General features: G+C 37.5%; 1 protein-coding gene across 1 annotated transcript in view; it reads left to right on the top strand.

Annotated features, from left to right (window-relative positions):
• The window catches only part of RIMS1 (regulating synaptic membrane exocytosis 1), a 229,782-nt gene that overhangs the window by 139,172 nt on the left and 70,205 nt on the right, over positions 1-20,405 (top strand). Inside the window, exons 30-31 of the mRNA XM_035893091.1 lie at positions 9,258-9,370; positions 19,130-19,296. Coding sequence (XP_035748984.1) covers positions 9,258-9,370; positions 19,130-19,296 — 280 coding nt within the window. The remainder of the gene's footprint in view (positions 1-9,257; positions 9,371-19,129; positions 19,297-20,405) is intronic.

The raw sequence follows: 20,405 nt of genomic DNA on the forward strand, positions 1-20,405 counted from the left end.
CAATATGCTATCTGATGCCCCTTTTTAGAATTTGAAAATGGTTTCTCTTGTGATTTCTAATTTTCCTATTGAAATTCAATATATTGGATTTAACAGGAGTAGTCATGGTATTTTACATGGCTCAGAAGCTGCTTAATTGAGTTAAAGTTCACTCAAAGACTAAGATTTTACCTAAGCTCTTCTTGAGCTCTGCACAACATCTGTTTCTAATGATACAGCCATGGTTCTTGGCATCTGTGAAGGATGTTTCATAGGTCTAGGCTTAGGAATAGTTGAAGATGATGATGGCCAGAAACTATCCTTCGTATGCAGAGAGATTCTGAAAAATGAGATGTGTTTTATTTGCATAACAAGCCCCTAACACTCAGAAAGTTAGTCATGTTGTAGGGCAGACATACAGCACTCACCTCCTAGGAATTTGACCTCCTATGAATTCTCCATGTCTGCCCTGATACCAGTGAGCTCAAACAACAGGTATCTAAGGCTGTCCCACAAAGTGAAAAGTGTAGTCTGTCATGTCCCTATTGAGAAAACATTGCAGAGAATTCCTTTGCTTTGTTTTTTTTTTCTTTTTGCTGAAACTAGGAGTTATTTCAAAATCAGAATGAAGCTTAGAGAGAAAAAAAAACAAACAAAAAAATTAATCCTATTTAATGTTAACAGCAAAATACAATGCTGCATAAACATTAATAGCACAGATTAACCTGTTCTGACCTTTAGTCCCCAGTCCTGCAGATCTTGGGAAATTCTGGTCTGAATACAGGCTTTGGCAGGTCAAAGCCAAATTGTGAGTTGAACTTGAATTAGAATATCTCCTACACTTCTTTACTTTCTGACAGGGTGAATCCCACTGAAACATTCATACTTGCTTAGGTAAAAATACAGCAGCTGCTTCACTAGCTATGAACTCCAACACCCACGCCAATACTCAGGAGTGTGTTTTCATGATAATGTTAAAAAAAAAAAAAGGTGAAAAAGAAATAATATTTAGCTTAGGTATTAGAAATTAGAGGTTATTTTGCAGTGTTAAGAAGGTACTATGAAATGTCTTAAGAAAGCGCTAAGAATGGTTGATTTTACAAATTCTTGCTGTCATTTTTTCTTTCTTCAGTTTTTATATTTCTCTCAAACAGAACAATACAAATGAATCATGGCAATTTGTTGTTTATGCCTCTTTCAAGTTCACAAACCTTGCCCTGTGATTTGGACTGCAGTGGATGTTTGTTTAAAACAATTGACTTTATGCAGGTGAACTAGACCATGCCTGTAACAGGTTGGTAAAAGAGCTTGTTTCCACATGATTTGGCTGGATCTGGCCCAAGATTTGGGAGGGCATGCAGAATAAGAGATAAAAAGAATAGACAGTAGGTGAATGGGAGGTGGGGATGTGGCGGGGGGTAGAGTACAGGATATTGTGTAACAATAGACACAGGTGTGAAGAAAAGCATATACTACAGTTATGAACAACACTGACCAGATAAATCTACAACAAAGAAATCAAGCATCTGTTCCACTTAATCAATGGGAAGGGTTGTGGTAGGGTCTTCAGCAGGTTATTAAAATGTTGACGCAGACAGCTGCCAAAACCAATGGTTTACTTTTTTTTCAAATTTTAGGAAGTGTGTGCTTGTTTCTTGTTGTTTTCTGTTAAATAGAAGCTTCTATTTAGATCATCCTTGAAACTCTTTGAGGAAGAACTGAGTATTGCATCAGCCAGTTCAGATTTTTATATTGGCTTAGCTTCCTTCTGGAATGAGTTATTAATAACTCAAGGTGGTCACCATGCTTCTGTGTGTACTGGGGGATCCAAGCTCATTTCCCAGCTTGGCAGTCTGAGTATGTGCTTTTGTCATGCCTCAATTCTGATTTGAGAGGAGGCCCAGAGTGGTATCAGCTCCCATGGAAAGGAAACCCATGCACAGAAGCTTAAAGGAACTACAGCACATTTTAGTTCGGTACAGGGACCAGGGCTGCAAAGCAGGCTTCAGAGCCCATCTCCCTCACTATCTGCATGTTGCCAATAAGCACTTTTTGAAATCATATATGCAGAGAAGTGGCAACAAGTTCTTCAAAAAATATTGTGTGTTTTTAACTTTCACAGTAGAGTTTGCTGTGGATTTTCAAAGTCATGAATCCTACCACAGGATGTGGTAGGATTGTGCGTGCATGTTGCAAAAGTCATCCTGAAGGCTGAACAGAAATAACCTGGAGATTCTCTGTATTATTTCTGAAATGCTTCACCCTGGTCCAACACCACTGTGAGCTCTCCTCCCTATGCGGCAAAGCCAGCTCTCCAGTGAATGCTCCCCTACCCTCTCATTTCCCTTACCCACTGCACCAGAGGTATTCTCCCATCCAAATATCATCGCTGCTTTCTTCCTCTGCCTTTGTGCTGGACATTGGTTCTGCATAGTTTCTTCTCCAGCTTCCACCTCTCACTTCCTCAAACCACATACTGGGTTTTTTTCCCCCCACCGATTCCAATTCAGAGAGCATCTAAGCAGCACAGAGAGATGAAGCTCCTGGCTTTTTCAGTGTAGAAAGGCTAAGTGTACATACCTCTAGACTGCATTGTAGCTGTAGCTCTTTGTCATCGTTCAACTTTTCTTATAAGTGTGAAGTCTGAGTGTGAAGAATAGGTTAGATCTCTGTTGGCTTCTGGGATAAGTCCCTGTTGCCTGGCCAGAACCTGCTGTTTGTGCCCCAGAAACATTGTTACTATAAAATAGTTTTTATGAGATAAACTTTCATTTCAACTCTAATTTTTCGGTAGCTTCCTTGTGTAAGCAAATCTATAATTTTAGACTTCTAGACTTTTTCCCTTACTGTTTGCATCCTAAAGGGTGTGTGATACTTGCTGGTAAGGGTTTACAGCCATCTGAAATTTTTATGCTGACTTCTTGTCCTGTAGCTTACTCCAGCAATTAGTAGCACAGGTAAGATTTGAAGGATTTCCAAGTTGTACTCTTTGCCTACACCTCCTTTCTGCCTTGACCATCTTGAACAGAAATGTGAACTGTCTGAAGAGCAAATGCTGTGTTTGTTGCAGACATCACAGAAGATGGTAGAGCCAGTGCTAAGGCATCCATAAGTTTTCTGTAGTCTAGAAAAAAACAATATGGTTGTCAGTTTTAATCACAGAGCAGGTAATGGCACCAATTGTTCTTGGCATTAAACTCATACTAAGGTTTGAGCAAGAATGTCCTTTTAGAAAGTTATTTTCACTGAATGACTGCAAGTGATGGAGAATTGTTCCTGTGTTTAACCACCTGACTTTTAAACATATATCTTAGTGCTTACATATTTATCTGACTTTATCTAACTTCTTCATAGCTACTGGGCATTATTATACCTGTATCCGCTATTCTACTGTTAGAAATCTTCCCACAATCAAAACATATTTGCCTTCTTTTTAATCATTTCTTAAATCTGTTTCTGCAAGACAGTGTCCTGGACTATGTGTAATTCTTATGACTTCTCCCTAAATCTTTTTTACCAACAGTATGCTTTGAGTGATAGTCTTCCCTAGACAAATTGAGTATCTTCCAGTTTCCACGGGGTTTTTTCAATGTCCTAAACCTCCCTATCTCTGTAAGGCATTTCAGCATTTGTTGATATTTTTGTGAGCATAAAGGCTTATTTTCATGTACCTTGCCAAAATTTCCCTTCTCCTTCCTTTCTTTATTATTTGCTAGGTAGCAACAAGTCTCCACTTCAGAGAGAGTGATGTTTTTTTCTGGAGAGATATGTAGCTTGTATAGCAGTTCAGGTTTGGATGGAAGGTGATTTTTCTTGCAATTTGCTGATGGTCGAGAATCCAAGATGGTCACATTGCTACACTGGAGGTCGTTTCAGTGCTAAAACAATTCTAGTCTTTTTTTCCAAATGTATGAGTGGGTTCTCTTTAGATGTTATTTATTGTCAAGATTCAAAGCTTTCCAAAGTCTACAGAATGTAGAGTCTCTTTGATGATTGTTGTAACGTGAAAGAGGTGGATATCTAAACAGGTATGCTCAGGAGTTAAAACTAGAGCTAGAAAGGCAGCTACAGCATTTTTGCTGTTCCTTGCTAGTTCAGTATTGCCGCATGTGGTACAATCCTTATTTAAATGAGCCCACAGACATTTCATACATTATACTATGAGGTTAATTGATAGGTGTTTATACCATCACGCCATATATAGTTTAGTCCCTCTTTCAAACCTTAAATAGGGGACTTCAAACCTCAAAGTTACTTCATTTTCTTTTGCACTGGTCACTACTGTTAGTGCAGCTTTTGTAGCTCTCATTGATTTTCATGGGATTAGTCTGTTGTTGATACCAGTGCAGGTTGAATTTATTTTAAAGTCAGATTGCATGAATTGCTACCTTTACATTCTGGATTCTAGCCGGTCTAACCTGTCTCTCAGTTAACCAGTAGATAAGGGTTGAAATGTGCCCATACTGGTTCTCTGAGGATAGAAATAAAGATGAGGACTGTCAACTAGTTAATGACATCAGATATAATTCTACAAACCTTACCATAGCGCTGACATATTAAAAGGAATATATAAATTCTTAGTAAAGAGATAATATCAGAAAAATTAAGAAATGGCCATCTCCTTTAAGAAAAAACAACTGTTGACCTGTCATATTTTTTTCTGAGGGTAGGTTGCAGGCTGAAAATGAGCGCGCTGTAGCTATTTTCTTTAATTTATTCCCTACCTCCTTTAAGTAGCATATTACAGATTTGCATATTTTAAACAATCAAAGGAGAGCATGTATTTTATAGGCTGTCAATAAAATAAAATCACATTCCTTATGATGGAAACATTTGCCAAGAACTGCCTTTAAATTAATCAAAACTTCTTTTATCACAAGAAATACAAGAGAGTTTTTTACTTACTGTATGAGTAAAAACCCAACTATTCCATTATGTGCATGCATTAAATTGTTCTTATACTACTACCATGATCACCTCTGCAAAGGTGATTTAGAATCCTGTGAAATCTATTCCAAATTACAGTACAGACTGCACAGTCTTCACGAGGATGTTTCTTGAATTACATACGAGAAAGAGACCCCAGAAGGAGCTGACAGACCTGCTAGCTTATGGGATAGGAAATGGTCTTAATCTTTGTAGACTGTGTCTTCTTCCTTTGAATATCGTTCACAGTGGAAGCCAGCTGGGACTCAGCAGTCAGTTGAGTAATAAACTGAGTAACAGCTGAGGGAACTTTTGTTTGTTTGACGGAAGACCACATTGGGCAGTTAATTCTTGATAGCTTGGTATGGTGAGTTGACCCAAGCCAGCAATTAAGCACCCACCATCCATTCACTCACTCCACCCTCCACAGTGAGATGGGGCAGAGAATTGGAAAAGCAAAAGAGAGTAAATTTCATGGGCCAAGATAAAAATAATTTAGTAAGTGAAAAAGAAAAAATAAACAAACCTCAACCAACAAATCCACCACAAATTTTTACAAAAACAATCACTCCACCTCCCACCAGCAGACCAATGCCCAGCCGGTCTCTGAGTAGCAGCTACCTCGGGAAAACTCCCCTCAATTTTATTGATGAGGATGATGCTATATGGTACGGAACATCCCCTTAGTCATTTGAGGTCATCTTTCCCTGCTGTTGCCTCTCCCAGTCTCTAGCCTTCTTTCTGGGGCGCATGAAAAACAGAGAAGGCCTTGGTGCTGTGCAGGCACTGCTCAGCAATCGCTAAAACAACGTTCTGTTATCAGCACTGTTTTAGTCACAAGGCTGCTGTGAAGAAAATTACCTCCATTCCAGCCAGACCCAGTACACCTGGGATTACAGGAGTCAGACTACATAATAAATGTATTAACAGAGTTGAAGTATAATATTTTGATTCCATTTGTATGTCTGTCTTCTCTCTCCTGCATGGCTTGACTGTTTACGTACATCATTGTTGTGCAACCTTCACATGGTTTACATAAGAAAACCCATTGTAGTAAAAGCTTTAGCTCTAAACTTGCACTTATCTAAGCAGTCTGCTTCATGAGTTCTCTTCTTTCAATTACTTCTTTTACCAATTGGTCTCACATCTGAATCAGCAGCTCTTGAACAGATGAGAGTGATTGCTCTTTCAAGTGTGACTTGTGACACCAAAGAGAGTAAATATGTTGGCACAACTGATATTGATGGTAGTTCTACCACTCATTTCACACACTTGTGGTGAATCGCCATATTTTGAATTCTAGGGCCTCTGTAGAATTTAGAGGTCTTGGGATTACAGTGCTTCAATATGTAAATGACTGTGTAGTCCTACCTCTCAAGAGCTCCAGGAAAAGCACTCTGTAAATACTGATGTCCTAAAAGAAAGTAGAAACATATTTTTCTAAGAGACAGGTTCAGTTCTTGAAGTATTGTTTATGTCAAATTTTCGTTACCTGTGGTAACCAGCTGTGTTCCAAGAAAGTAATGTGATCGTATGGTGGTGTTACCTATGGTTGTTACAGCTTCTGCTAATGTGCTTTTGCTCCTGTGTTAGATTTTTTTTCTGCTTCTTGTGATTAACATGTAAAGAGTATACCAGGCTACTGATCAGGCAGACAAAATTTTCCATCACAGAATTGAGCTAGATATAGCATACGTTTAGATGTGCACGGTAAACAAACCTGAAAGGAACACGGTTGTATTTTTTAGAGCAGACTTACATTTCACACAGTTGCTTGTATAGAAATACATTACCAGCTAATAGCTGAGCTAAATACATTTCACTCCATGCACAAAAATTTTCTCCATTAGGGAATTTAGATTTACTTCATGGTTTTCATTAATTGTTCTCATGTTATTTCATACAATGGTATCTAATGATGCAAAACAGAAGATAAGCATGGGGTTAAGGTTAAGGATTTGAACATAACAAAAATCAAGTATTACTGAGTTAAGGTTGAATTTACCCAACCTGACTGCAGTAGTTTTCACATATAGTCACTGGAATAGCATCTCATTAAATAATAGAATATTCTTTCTCAGGTATCATAAGTACTACAGAGTAACATTCTTTCATATTTAGTATAATGGACAGTTGACAGGGTGAAACACCTAAACATCACACAATGAAAGAGTTCTCTTTTTAGAGTAACTGTAATCTGTGCACCATACACATATAGGGCTAAATTTTTAAAGGGGTCTCAATTTTCCCTCTGATTTTATATCCTCAGTCTATTTCATGCATGTATGATAGGATTAAGATATCTGAGTTTTTGACTGGAGTCACTAATTGATGTATCTTAATCCTTTCATATCTGTCCATAAAATAAGAGGCCGTCTTTAAAAATTTCACCTAAAGTGCTCAATTTTGCCTTCAGATACCTCCATGCAACTTCCATTGAAGTAATTGGAGCTGTGCCTGCATATCTGATGGTGGAACTGGACTCATTGCAATTAAGGTACACATTTACCGGCATAATTAGTCATCTGGAATAATCACTGGGCCCAGTGTGACATTCTGCATGTGCAGAATTTACTAGATTGGACCCTCTGCGTGTGGGAGATTGAAGATTAAGATGATAACTTTATTTCTTGCCTTAAATTTGTAGCTATAGCAGAACTGTAATGTCACTTGCTGTATTTAATTTTCCTATTTTAAATAAGAAATGTGGAAGGAGGACATGAGAACAACATATTTTTCACAGTAATGCCTTTGTATATTTTTTCATACCCAACACAGGCATTCCATGATTTCTATGAACACGTTACAGCTGGTACGTGTATGCACAGTTGTGATTTGTGCAATAGCACGAGTTTGAAATACCCAACCCTGAGCGTGCTGCGTTCTTTTTGTGCCTTTGTGCTTGCAAAGCACAGACAAAAAGTAGATGTGTAAAGAATCCTACAGTTAACTAGCAGCATAAACCCCAAATACGATAACATTGGTACCTCTTAATTCACAGTACAGATCTGTAAACAACAGGATAGAGTACTTATTTTCCCCTAATTTAAAATTCTCTGTGGTTTGTGATTGATTTCATGCAGCTTTTAAATTGGTGTCTCTCTCCTGTGACTGGTCTGGGGAGGGGCTGTTTACAAAAATCTTGACTTTTAAAACTAATTGTTTTGGAGATAGTCATATAAACATGTTTGACCCAAAAGCAGAAGATTTTGCAGAGGTTTTCCCCCAAAAAATGCCAGTCTTGAATTTGTGGCCACACAAAAAATTCCAACTAAAGGAATTTGTTCTGGGATGTTATAACCTGTTAAAACACAGTGAATATAGCGAGTACTCTGGGGATGCAGAGTAGTGACTGATGAATATTTGGGTCTAGTTCTAGAACTGTTAAAAAGTACCATTTTTCAAGGTATTTGGTTCATTGGTATTCCTTTGCATTTATAGTGCTAGCAAGTTTAAGAATGGCAGAATATATAGTTCCCTCTGAAAATTTTCCACTACCACAAAGGTTAACTTCTTTTAAGGAAGCCTTAGCACAGGGGCTTTCATGCCACTCCTTCTGTTAGTGCGAGGTCATCCTCCTGTGGCAAGCACAGCCAATACTAACTGCCATAACTTGTTCAAAGCGAAGATGCTGCTCTTTATAGCACCACAACTTCTTGAAGGTTTAAGATGAGATTTCCTTTTTTAAACTATTTTGGTCATAGGAAAATTGAAAACACAAGAACAAATAATTTATTTGAAATAAAGTGAGCATTAGAGAGCCAAGCAGTGCTTTTAAAGGACTTTTCTAGGAAAAAAATTACTAGAAAATTTCTGTATTTTTTACTATGACTGGTTGAATGGAGAATTTATCCCTCTCAAATAATCCTAAGCTATGGTAAGCAGTTATGTTTTAAGATAGTAGTAGGAGTTAATTACTTCAAAAATAAATTTCAATACCTGTTCAATGCATTAATTCTTAGAATGCTACTGTAATATTTTCTACATTTAAGCAAATAACATGGTTAGATGATCATGGATTTATGTCCCCTGCATCCAGAATACTTAACAGGTTTATAATTCAGCCTATCACCTAAATTCTTTCACTCTTTTCATATCTGTTGCACCAGCTTGATTATGTATAGGAAATTGGGATGTCTGCCCATTTGCAGGTAAAGACTCTCGCAATGGAAGTGGTTGGTTTCTTGACATTAGTGTTCCTTTGTTCTGTGTTTACACCCTTGCTTGTTCTACATGTTTGTACATATCTTTGTTTCGTTGAGATGGAAGTAAGTTAAAATTTTTGCTAAACCGTTTGTTTTTCCAAAAGGTTTTCACCGGTTTTAATTCATTTTCATTGTGTGTTTTTGCAGCAAGCTTAGTAGTGGAGGAGCGAACGAGACAGATGAAAATGAAAATGCACCGTTATAATCAGACATCAGGGTCTGGTTCTAGCCAAGAACATGAGCGTGAGCAATATACCAAGGTAAAGTCAGTAGTACTGAAATGATACTTTGGCTTGAAAATTAAAGGCATAAACCTGTTTATTTAAAATATTATATAACCCTCAAGAACACTGTGTTACAAAGCCTGGCAGAAGTGTCTTCAAGTTATAGCTTTTTAACATCTTTTTTACCCCCATCTGATCTGCCTTGGACTTAGTCTTTCATGTTTCTAAAACAAATCTGCAAAAAGCAGAACACTTCAAAACTAATTCAGGGAAGAAAGATCCTTCAACAGTTGTGAAACAAAGCCATGCCACCCCTAGCTTAGGAAGTCCCTGGCCTGCAAATCCCTGGAGGCTAGAAAAGTGGGCCATGGAAGTATGTTGGCCCTACTCTCTTGTTCTTCTCTAGGCCCTTGCTGTTGCCTGACGTATAGAGAGCTGGGAAGAATTAAATCCAATCCCATGCTGCTATTCTCATATTTATATAATTTTTTTGCATCCTAATAATGTCACAGATAAAGTATTTCCTTTCTTGAAATACATACTGATTACTTTGTTCTCCTTTTCTAATGAAAGTGTAAAGATTTCCTCTGACAATTAAGTGTACATGAAATGACATTAATGAAGTTATACAGAGGGACTTTTTTTTCTTGATAATGCTAAAATGATATCCCATAACCTTGTAAGTTTACAACTGTATAGGCTTGTGAGCAAACTGCTGAAAACATCTCGCACATCTCCACTGCCACTTACAAATCAAGCTGTGAGGGGCTGCAGCTGAACTTTCTGCTAAAGGTGTTTTGCTTTATGGGACATAACGGAGAAGGAACATTTGCAGAAATCGAAAGGGGTAAAGTTTAGTTAGATTCTGTGTTTCCTTTTAGAGACACAGCACTGTGTTGGTGTAAGCAAGGTAAAGAACAGGGACAAAACCAGTGGCAAGTCAAATGAGTGACCACAGGATGGCAGTATGAATGTAAAAGTCCACCGTAAAAAATTCAGACACACAAAGCAACTGTATGCGTTAAAAATAAGGTCTCAGGATAACAGTAGTTTGAAGAAAATCACACCTTTTATTAATTTAGACTTTCATGCTTCAAGAGCCACATTTCAAAGACTTTCTTCACATCAGTAAGAGCTAAACACTTGTATTTTTATTTCTACGTGTTAAATTTGTGAGCCGGTGCCATGCAGAAAACAATAAACATTGTCAAGCTCTCAATAGCCGCGGACATCAGAACGTTCCTGGCATTTACTGCCATAGACCAGACTTTCCGTCCCTGCTCCTCCAAGGTCACTCTGCTGTGTTTTGCAGAATTGATGCATGTTCCTGGAGGCACAGGTGAAAATAACACAAGTGAGGTACTCAGCAGAAACAAAATCAGAAATTTACTTAGAATGGGTAAAAAGGCAATTGGGCAACTAATTTGTGGTATCTAAAGATTTGAAAGATTTGTTCAAGATCTTATTACAGTTAAATATGGAGACAACTTTAATAAGGATGTTTCTTTTTTGAGACCACCCCGCTGTGAACACAGAACTTAAATGAAATAGTTCTCAAAGGCAAGAGAAATAAGAGAAGCAGGGTTTTAGGTCCTCAGTTGCCAAATTGTCAGATATCAGTGCTATTAAAAAAAAAAAAAAAAAAGGATGGAAATTTTCCAATGAGATCATCTGTCAGGAGCCAGAATTTGAATAATAATTAGAACAGCTCATTTGATGTTGGATTTGCTGTTACCTTCACAAGAGGTCTACTCAGGACAAGAGGGTGAGATGCAGTGTGTCTCTGTGATACTTCCTAACCAGTTATGTGTTAAAAAAGTAGTAAAAATACATTTGATAAAGTTTGCAGGAGAGAAGGGTAATGTGCAATCTGGCCAGGATGACCAAACGTAGACCTTTGTTCATAGTCAAAGGCCAGTTTTCTGATTTGGACTACCTGTGCTTGCAGATTGATTCAAATGTTTGCATTATGTCATTATGAAACCTATTTTTTGTCCTGAGTGTCTTTAATACTTATCATAAGCATCATTTTTGCTCCTCAATATGTTTTTGTGCTAATGTAAATCCCATGTATGGTGAAATAGTTGTTGGAAAACATTGATCTGCAATGTTACCAATTTCCCTTATCCTCTAGTACCTCGAGCTTTCTAGTATTATCTTTAGTTTGGAAATATATGTGGAAATTAAGTCTAAATTGAAATCACGGCATGATGAGTACTAGATGGAAAGAACTCTGTTGAAGTATTTTTTTATTCGGAATTTTTAAAAAAGATATGAGCACAACTTTAAGGAATCAAATTCTCTGTCCATTGTTCAAGAAAAATATTTTTGGGGTACCTGGTGCTCTGAATTATGTTGGCTCCTTTCCATGCTAAAGCAGTAGCAAGGTGATTTAGTGACTTGTACTGGACTTTAAATCAAAAAATCTTTAACTTTTCATGTGTTTTCTACATGATAATGGTGTAGTCCTAGGTAGGATGGTCCAACCTATAGTCAATTTTTAAGTTCTGAGAACAAATTATATTAGGACATTCTAACACTCTGTACTATATTCAGTGATGTAGCAGTTTTCTTCATATCACTGTGGTGATAGTCATCACTTCAAAAATGTTTTACTAAAGCAAACCTTGTGCTACTGTTTTTCTTTACTCTCAGAAGATGCTGAAAGAGTCAATAAAACTAACCAGACAGATGAAGATTTAGACAGTTCTAATGAAAATGTAGTAAGCCATATCAGGAGGTGCAGTGAGGCTGACGACTGAGACTTCTAAGGACTTCAGACTATACCTAATGTCTGCTGCCAAAATGTGTGAAAAGTCTTTGAAAGCTGCAGGAGCAAGACTTACTTTGCATAAAAAAGAAAAAATGTTCAATGGTCTAATAGACATTTTGGAATAGTGAGAAAGAAATATTAAATAGCTATTAAAGAAAGGGGAGTTAGAAGCAGAGTTTGTCCCTCTTCAACAGCAATGCTTTCTTTCCCAGTTAGCAGTGTTTGCCCACTGCTTCAGAAAATAAGTGTTTATATTTATTAGAGAAATTATTCTGTGCTGCACATTGAGAAAATATTCCCTTCTGCTTTTCAGAGCAATCAGCTCACATGGCTTTGATTCTGCCACTATTTTAACATTTACAAATATGCTTGGTTTATTACACATAAAATTCTCTAAACCTTTCAAAAACTTTCCTTCAGTATGGACTGGATCTCCTTTTCTATAGTGTATGCAAAATTAATTCCTTAAATTTAAATATGTTTTCTCTTATATTGAAACAAGCCTTTTTTTTCGGAGGTGTCATAACAAGGCCTTTGCAATTTCCAATCCATTTCTGGTGTGTGTCTTCATTTTGTGTAATTTCTCCCACTCAGTTTCTCAATCTTCTAGTCTCAGTAAGCAAGCACAAGTTTTTCAAGCATGCACCATGCAAGTTACGTGTAAATATTTTTGAGCATCTGAGTTTTAAACATCCATTAATGGATCTTGAATAGGTAACTGCTCTACATTTCCTTAGGTCTTGATAGCTGTTCCACTCTAATTGTTTTGAGAACCTCACTGAGCTCACATCCTTATTTCCTTCAGTTCCAACTGAGAGACTCCATAATTTATGTGAAACAGTTAAATTCTAAAAAGCTAAATTTAAAAAAAAAAAACCCTCTGTGGGTTTGGCAAAAGAGTTTAAAGAAGAGGTTTAAACTTCCATCTGCCTTCTTTCTTGTATGTTGGTAAGGCTGTCGTGGCTAATATGCACATATTTGTGCTGTTTCAGTGTTCGAGAGAATCAAAACACTTTGGTAGCATAATTCTGGATTTGCATAGATATAAATGATAGTATATCTTAATTAGGCTCTTAATTCAAAATACGCTAAGTTTTTTATTCCAGATGCCACACACAGAACACAAACGCCATGCTGCAGCTGCTCCAGCTTTCCAGAGAATGTGCAACACATTTTTTTTTTTTTTTGGAAGGTCTGTTTATTCAGGAGAGTTACTGATCAGAGGACTGTAGTATGGACTTAAAAGGACGTTGCTCTATATTTAGATGCACTACTGACTCAGTTAACACTGTATGTGGTTGGAAAGCATTTAGCATAGAAGTGTAATCATGGCGTTAGTTCAGTGGCACTCTGTGGATTTGACTTGATAGTTAATGTTTACAAGGAAGGGCTGGATAGGAGACTTGGGATGATAGGGGACTGATTATGTTAAGTTTTATGTGATGCTGGGCAAGGCATTTAGAGCTATGTACAGAAAATGCTCTTGGACATTGATGTGATGAGTATCTTCTTGTGATCCCCCTTCATCCACCTTCAAGAAAAAAATATTTACTATGTATCATTTTAATATGACAGTCACTCTGGTACTGATAGGGTTTGACAGAATTCAATGAGGTCCATTCATTCGACTCATGGGCTTCACTGCAGTTTTCCCATGGTCTGACTTGTTCATTTTTACTGTTCCCTGTGAGGAAGTTGAGTGGTGTTCACGTTAGTTCAGTTGGATACGATTATGGGATACAATAGTTACTTAGGATTGCTGCTGCTTACCAGCCTCTGGACCGTCACGTGAGCTGCTCCTAAGACACAGACCCAGGTGCTGGTAGGAATCAGAGATGGGGCCTGGACACATGAAGGTGCTGGCTGCCAGGCCATGAACCCCAGCAGCATTTGGAGGAACCATGTGTGAGCAGTCATAAAACTCGAGGTGCTTTGTGCACGATTCAACACTTCCTGACAAAGTCCTTGTGCCTCAAAAAATAGCTGTGATCTCAAGACTTGCATAAGCCCCTGGATTAACCTAGCCCTTAATGGTTTTGGTCTGGATTTCTATTTTCTCATTTTAATTTCCTCATTTTAATCCCTATTTAATTTTCTCATTTAATTTCCTCATTTTAAGCACTTAATGAGGCACATATTTCCAGAGGTTAGTCACCTGAGGCTTTTTTGGTAGTCAAAGGAGGGGACACTCCTTCAGTTTTCAAAGCTCTGAACTATTGTATTCTCCATGATTTTGGGAGATAAATCTAGAAATATAAATACTTATTAATATGGAAGATATTATAATTATAATGGACTATTAAAGAACTTCTAAAATGTGCCTTATAATTAGAAGAATTGCTGGCATTGTTAGTCATTGAGGAACTGTAAAAGTATTAATAACCTACACTCTTGTGGTTTATGTCTATGCTCTTTCCACTGACATTAACACATCTGCAGTTCATCATACCCCTTTTTTCTCCTTTTGCTGGTATAGAAGAAGCAGCGACTCCACAGGTGGTAAAGTGAATGGAAGAACTGCATTTCAGCTGTTTATATTTCAGATAGTTACATTGCAAAAATGTCTGTCTTTGCAATGCAGAAGCAGGCAGTGCAGATAATTTGGGCATTTGAAGCTAGCTGCTACAAATGTTTGAAAAACCAGGCCTAGTCTTCAGTAATTGCTATCAGACTTGTTGCAAACTTCAGCAACTCTCCTAATGTGATAAATAGTGCACCTTGGAATAGAAATGTTGCGGAAGCTTTAACTCTGTAAGACATAGAGTTGAAAGAGAAGTGATTCACTTTATTTTGAAGCTTCAAAATTACTTTAGTATTATATTTAAATATAACACAACAGGAAAATTTATTAGAAATACATGCAGAGTTATGAAGAACAGTAGTTTTCTAGATGAGCAGGACTGTATCATAGTACTTTTGAGCCCAGTTGGAAACCTGCAGGAATTAGCTTAATGCAGATACCAAATAAGTGGATCTCAGCCCAAGACGTTTTTCTTCTGAATATGTTCAGGTGTAAAGCAACAGTAAAACATTCTTCTTTTAAAGATCCCTGATTTGTGGAAGAGGACTATTTACTTCCATCTATATTTGAGGGGAAAATGTTAACTTCAAAATTGCTTTCATTTTGTTCATCTGTTAACTAAAATGACTGACTACCAGATTTTACTGAAAAGGAGTAGGTAGGGAATAAGCAGGAAAAGTTGTATGCCTCCTGTAGAGGACAGTGAATTCAGCAGAAGCAGCAGGTATAGGACAGAAGAGCTAAATCTGGAAGAAGTAGTAAAATGTAAATGCTGCAGCACTCAGCATTAACGTTCAGCATCACCACTTTTTGTGCTAATCTCTGTTTCTGTGAAGGGAAGGGTTTTCAGTTTCTTGGGAATCGCAGCTCTGGCATACAGTATAAAGGGGTAACAAAAGCTCAACAATGCCATGAAAATCTCATTTAGGAAGGAAAGCTCCATGTCTTATGCAGTAGCTCTGTGATTAGAATACCCAGGCAAGTGTCCCTAAACAGTCACTGATACATGAGCTGGGACTTCTGACTTTTCTCCCAGTATCCTAACCAGTAAGCTGGACAACCATGCTTGATGCTTGCTTTCTCTCTTTCACAGCCCATGTAGGTAGCTCAGGAAAGATGGAGCAAATTCAGTACGAGTGAAACAAAGGGTCTTCCGCTGCCCCACAAGGCATATATAGTCCACTGTGCTCAACTTTGTTATTCTGCGGTCGAGTAATTAATTGAGGGCTAAACAAGCATCCAGATTCAGGCATGGCTTGAGACAAAGGCCAGCAGCCTATACCTCCCTCAACACTGAAGAAGAAAAGCTTCCAGCAGGAAAAAGGAAGTCACTGCATCTGGCCTTGATAGTTCACCTGATGGGAGAGCTCTGATGGTGTCAGCCTTCTTCCAGCAGCATGTTGTGCTTGCACAGGGACCACATGAATCCTCTACCATTCCAGATTCGCTGTATGCACTCTCAAACCAAGGGCCACAAAGAGAATGTGGACTTTTTCGTGAGGAAGAAAAGTAGACATTATAATTACAGGGGGGAAAATCCAATTGGCTTCAGCAAATACAAATAAAACATGGAGATATTTCTGAAATACTCTCTTACCATGCATTAAAAAAACATGTATTTGAGAGAGACCGCATGGTTATATATTAAACAAAGTATTTTTAAAATCTCACCTGAGGAGAAATCATTTCTAGATATAATTTAAGTATATAGGAAGGCTGAGATCCCTGTTTCACTAAAATCAATAGAAATATTATTATTTAATAGGATCATGATTTCTTTTTCAGATTGCAATTTTATTTAGCTCAATAGAAAACTAGAACATTCCATGTGTTCAGATGTTTTTCATATTTTTAGATGCCTCATTTTAGGGAAGATTAAAGGATTCATTAGGAATTCTGTGGAAATTTTGCATAAAAGGCTGGCTCAAGAGTGGGACAGTTTAACTTAAATTGGAAAAAATTAAACATTCAGTTTTCCAGCCTCTGAACATTTATGTTTAACATAAGTAAAAAGTTTTCATAGCTTTTATTCTTGCTTTGAATTTTTTTTAGACTTTAGAAGAAAAATATGTAATCTAAAGAAATTCAGATGTTCCATTATTATGAAATACTGCTGATAAGAATTAGTGTGCTTTGTATTTCTGTTTCAGAGTGGTTTGTTTTGCAGTCTCAAAGAGGGAAAGCAGCAAAACTATTTAACAGACTCTAAAAGCCATTTCCAAAAGGTGGTCTGAAAAAATGTATAAGCATAGTCTCACTTTAACTCCACCGGTCATTTATATTCAGATAAGTCACACAAAGTCACCTGGAAAGAGAATCTCCAAATAAATCCTTGCTGTAGTTGAAAATATTTTTAAATATTGGAATTCTTGAGTCCTCTGTGTTACCCACTTCATTAAATCATAGTTCTGCTGCATCTGTTTCCATGTCAATGCCTATTAGACATGTTATTTGAGCTCAAAGTCATCATACTCCAAACTATTCTGAAGTCATCTGCAGAGTTTCATTTAGTATTTGAATCTGAAAATTTACCTTTAGTAAACCAGAGCTTTCTCTCCCGCAGATGTTTTTATTCAGTCAGCCAGTGCACGCCCCTCACAGGGTATTGCTAAGAGTCTCCTCAATGCACACTTCTCAGGTCAGACCCCCAGTTTTTATTCATAAATCGGTTTGTGGTTTTAATCTTGGCGTATGCTGTCCAGGAGCTGTGAGTAACCCTGAAACACATGCTGACACACTAAATTTGTATAACCTCCATTTCTCCTATGGATTTCTATATTTACAGTCAGTGCTTAGTATCCTCTTTATTCCCTCCCCTTCTCTACTCCCGTTAACTTCCTCATCTAGTCTTAGATGTTTTACCAAGAGGTTTCCACGTGTGCTGTGTAGACCTCAAACACAGTTACTGAAAGGCACTGGAGCAATAGAAGATAAACCTGGCTTGAGGATAGGAGGCCTGATACATTCATCTGTACAAACCCAAGCTTGTATTTGCCAGGCTTTGAAGGTTAAGTCATGACATTTGCCAACAGACTCAGCCTGCAACCCAGTGCCTAGTTGAGCCGGGGATATTCACAGACTGTCACAGCTTTATGTAATTCATAAATAAGCTTTTATGACTTGCAATTTTACAGAGCACAGATGTGGAAAATGAACTCCCTAGAGTGTCTTGTCAAAAACTGCCTAGTGTTCCCACGTGTTAATAGTTTTCCCACAATATGCCCTGGGAAGTAGACCACTGATTTAGTCGCTTTCCAGACAAGGGTACTTTTCTCTCTAATGATAGTGGGCTTTAGTTTTCTGAACCTGACAATGATTTGAGCCTCATATCTGTGTGACTGAAGATTTAGGTAAGTGGAACATTGCTAGGATTGAAGCTTCCTTTTCATACAATCATTGAATCATTTAGGTTGGAAATGATCTTTAAGATCATCAAGTCCAACTGTCAACTTAACCCTGCCATCCCACCACTAAACCATGTCCTTAAGCACCTCGTCTACCCATCTTTTAAATACCTCCAGGGATGGGGACTTGACCACTTCCCTGGGCAGCCCATTCCAATGCTTGATAACCCTTTCTGTGAAGAAATTTTTCCTAATATCCAACCTAAACCTCCCCTGGCACAACTTGAGGCTGTTTCCTCTTATCCTATCACTTGTTACTTGGGAGAAATGACCAACACCCACCTCACTACCACCTCCTTCCAGGTAGTTGTAGAAGGCAATAAGGTCTCCCCTCAGCCTCCTTTCCTCCAGGCTAAACAACCCAACTTCCCTTTATAGGTGTCTGACTGATGATGTGAGTAATACAAGCATTATATAATAGGCAGTGTGGTGTTGCAGTTGGTTTTAACTACTCAAAGCTTCTGCTGTTAGCAAAAGGGTAATAATTTCTACCCTGTTCACCTATATTTCTCCTGCTGGGTCTTCTGCTAGTTCTCGCTCATGTGCACATTAAAAAAAAAAAAAAAAAAAAGGATTTTTTGATGAGGTAGGAAGTGTACTTTTTTTCCTTTTCTGATAGAATTTAGGTATTGAAATCAATCCCCAATCTCAGCTTCATGTAGCATTACATTCCATTCAGACTTGTGGGCAGTTCTGTTCCGAACTAACTCTGTACAGATATTTCATAGCATATTTTTTGATATTTGAAAATTTGAAAAACGGTCTGTAGCCAAATAGACGGTATGCATGTACTTGAGAAGATATCTGTCCACTGCATAAATATTTCATTATTTTAGTTCTAGTGTACTAAAGAACCAGCAGCCTATTTCAGTTCCAATGCTGTAATTTAAGTGTCTTACTTAGTCCATAAATACCATGTTTGATTTTTTCACTAGACATAAAGATATTATTTAATATAGGTGTTTCTCTGAATTCCATACAATTTTGTTAGATCTAAAAGTAGTTAGAGAGAATTATTATACTTAGGTCATTTGTTGTCTCAATATATGCATTATGTTTTGATGAGACTCCTCACCCTTTCTTTTCTTGATCTCTAGTATAATATACAAACAGATCAGTACAGAAGTTGTGATAACGTCTCTGCCAAATCATCAGATAGTGATGTCAGTGATGTGTCAGCCATTTCCCGAACCAGCAGTGCCTCACGCCTCAGCAGCACAAGTTTTATGTCAGAGCAATCTGAACGCCCTCGGGGCAGAATCAGGTGAGTTCTCAGTGCAGCTTTGATCACACGCCCTCTTTCATTTAGTGCCAAAGTACAACCAGAAATTATTGAAATTAGATGACCACAACATAAGAATTTATGAAAAATGTCTGTGCACATATAAACTGTGTTCCATTGCTAGCCTAAGACAACAACATTTGTGTAGTTGTACATCTAAAACAGAAAGCAAACTTCCCATGAGGAGATGACAGATTGATGATTTGTGGCAAGTGGAATTTGAACACACTATCATCTCTTTTCTGGCTATGAATCAGTGTAATCTATATGCCAATAAGGTATTACAGCAGAAATATTAATAGATTTTTCATCTGAAGAATTTTCCTTCTAAAAGCTCTGTTTTTCTTTCTTTCAATCTGTGTATTTATTTCCGTACCTACCTGCCTTTATTTTGCTGTTTTCATGCTTATAATAAATTACTAGCTTTGAAACAAGTATTTGTATAGTAATTTTGATATCTCTGGTTCAAAAGTGGTTTAATTATTTTTCATTATCAATAATCAAATATTTCTTTCATCCTTGGTAATAATCTATTCTTGCTTTAGTGCAACAGATTGGTTCCTGTCTTCGTTTAATTTGATGACAGAACTCCCACTAGCTATAATGGCTGCAGGAGTGGCATGGTAGTCTATGGTTGCATCTACCAATATCTGAACTCTCAAAACTTCGACTTTAAGTGTTGTAAGACACAAGAAGGATTAGGAACTATAAAAAACAATATCCCTGTAGAGGAAATCAGTCTGATAAAAGTCTGGATGGCATCATTTAGTACTTCAGAACATTTCTAGACAGACACACTATCCAAGAAGTTCAGCTGCAGGCTTTTTGATCTGTTCATGCAGTGGGAAGGGATGTTGGGGAAACTCAGAAACTGACCTCTATGGATGAATTGGCTCCACCTCATTTTCTTGTTAAGGAAAGTCATCTAAAAATTGAAGTTCAATTTTTATTAGTAATTAGAAGTTCAAATTTTATTTCTGCCTCCAAGGAACCTGATGTTAACATATAAAGCAGGATGGAATGGGATGGGATGGGACAGTCAAGCAGGAGGGGCAAGGAAAAGAGCATTTTTTAACTTCCTGTCTTCTGTC

Source organism: Egretta garzetta, unplaced genomic scaffold, assembly GCF_000687185.1.
Source record: "Egretta garzetta isolate BGI_Z169 unplaced genomic scaffold, ASM68718v1 scaffold584, whole genome shotgun sequence".
Taxonomy (NCBI): Eukaryota; Metazoa; Chordata; class Aves; order Pelecaniformes; family Ardeidae; genus Egretta; species Egretta garzetta.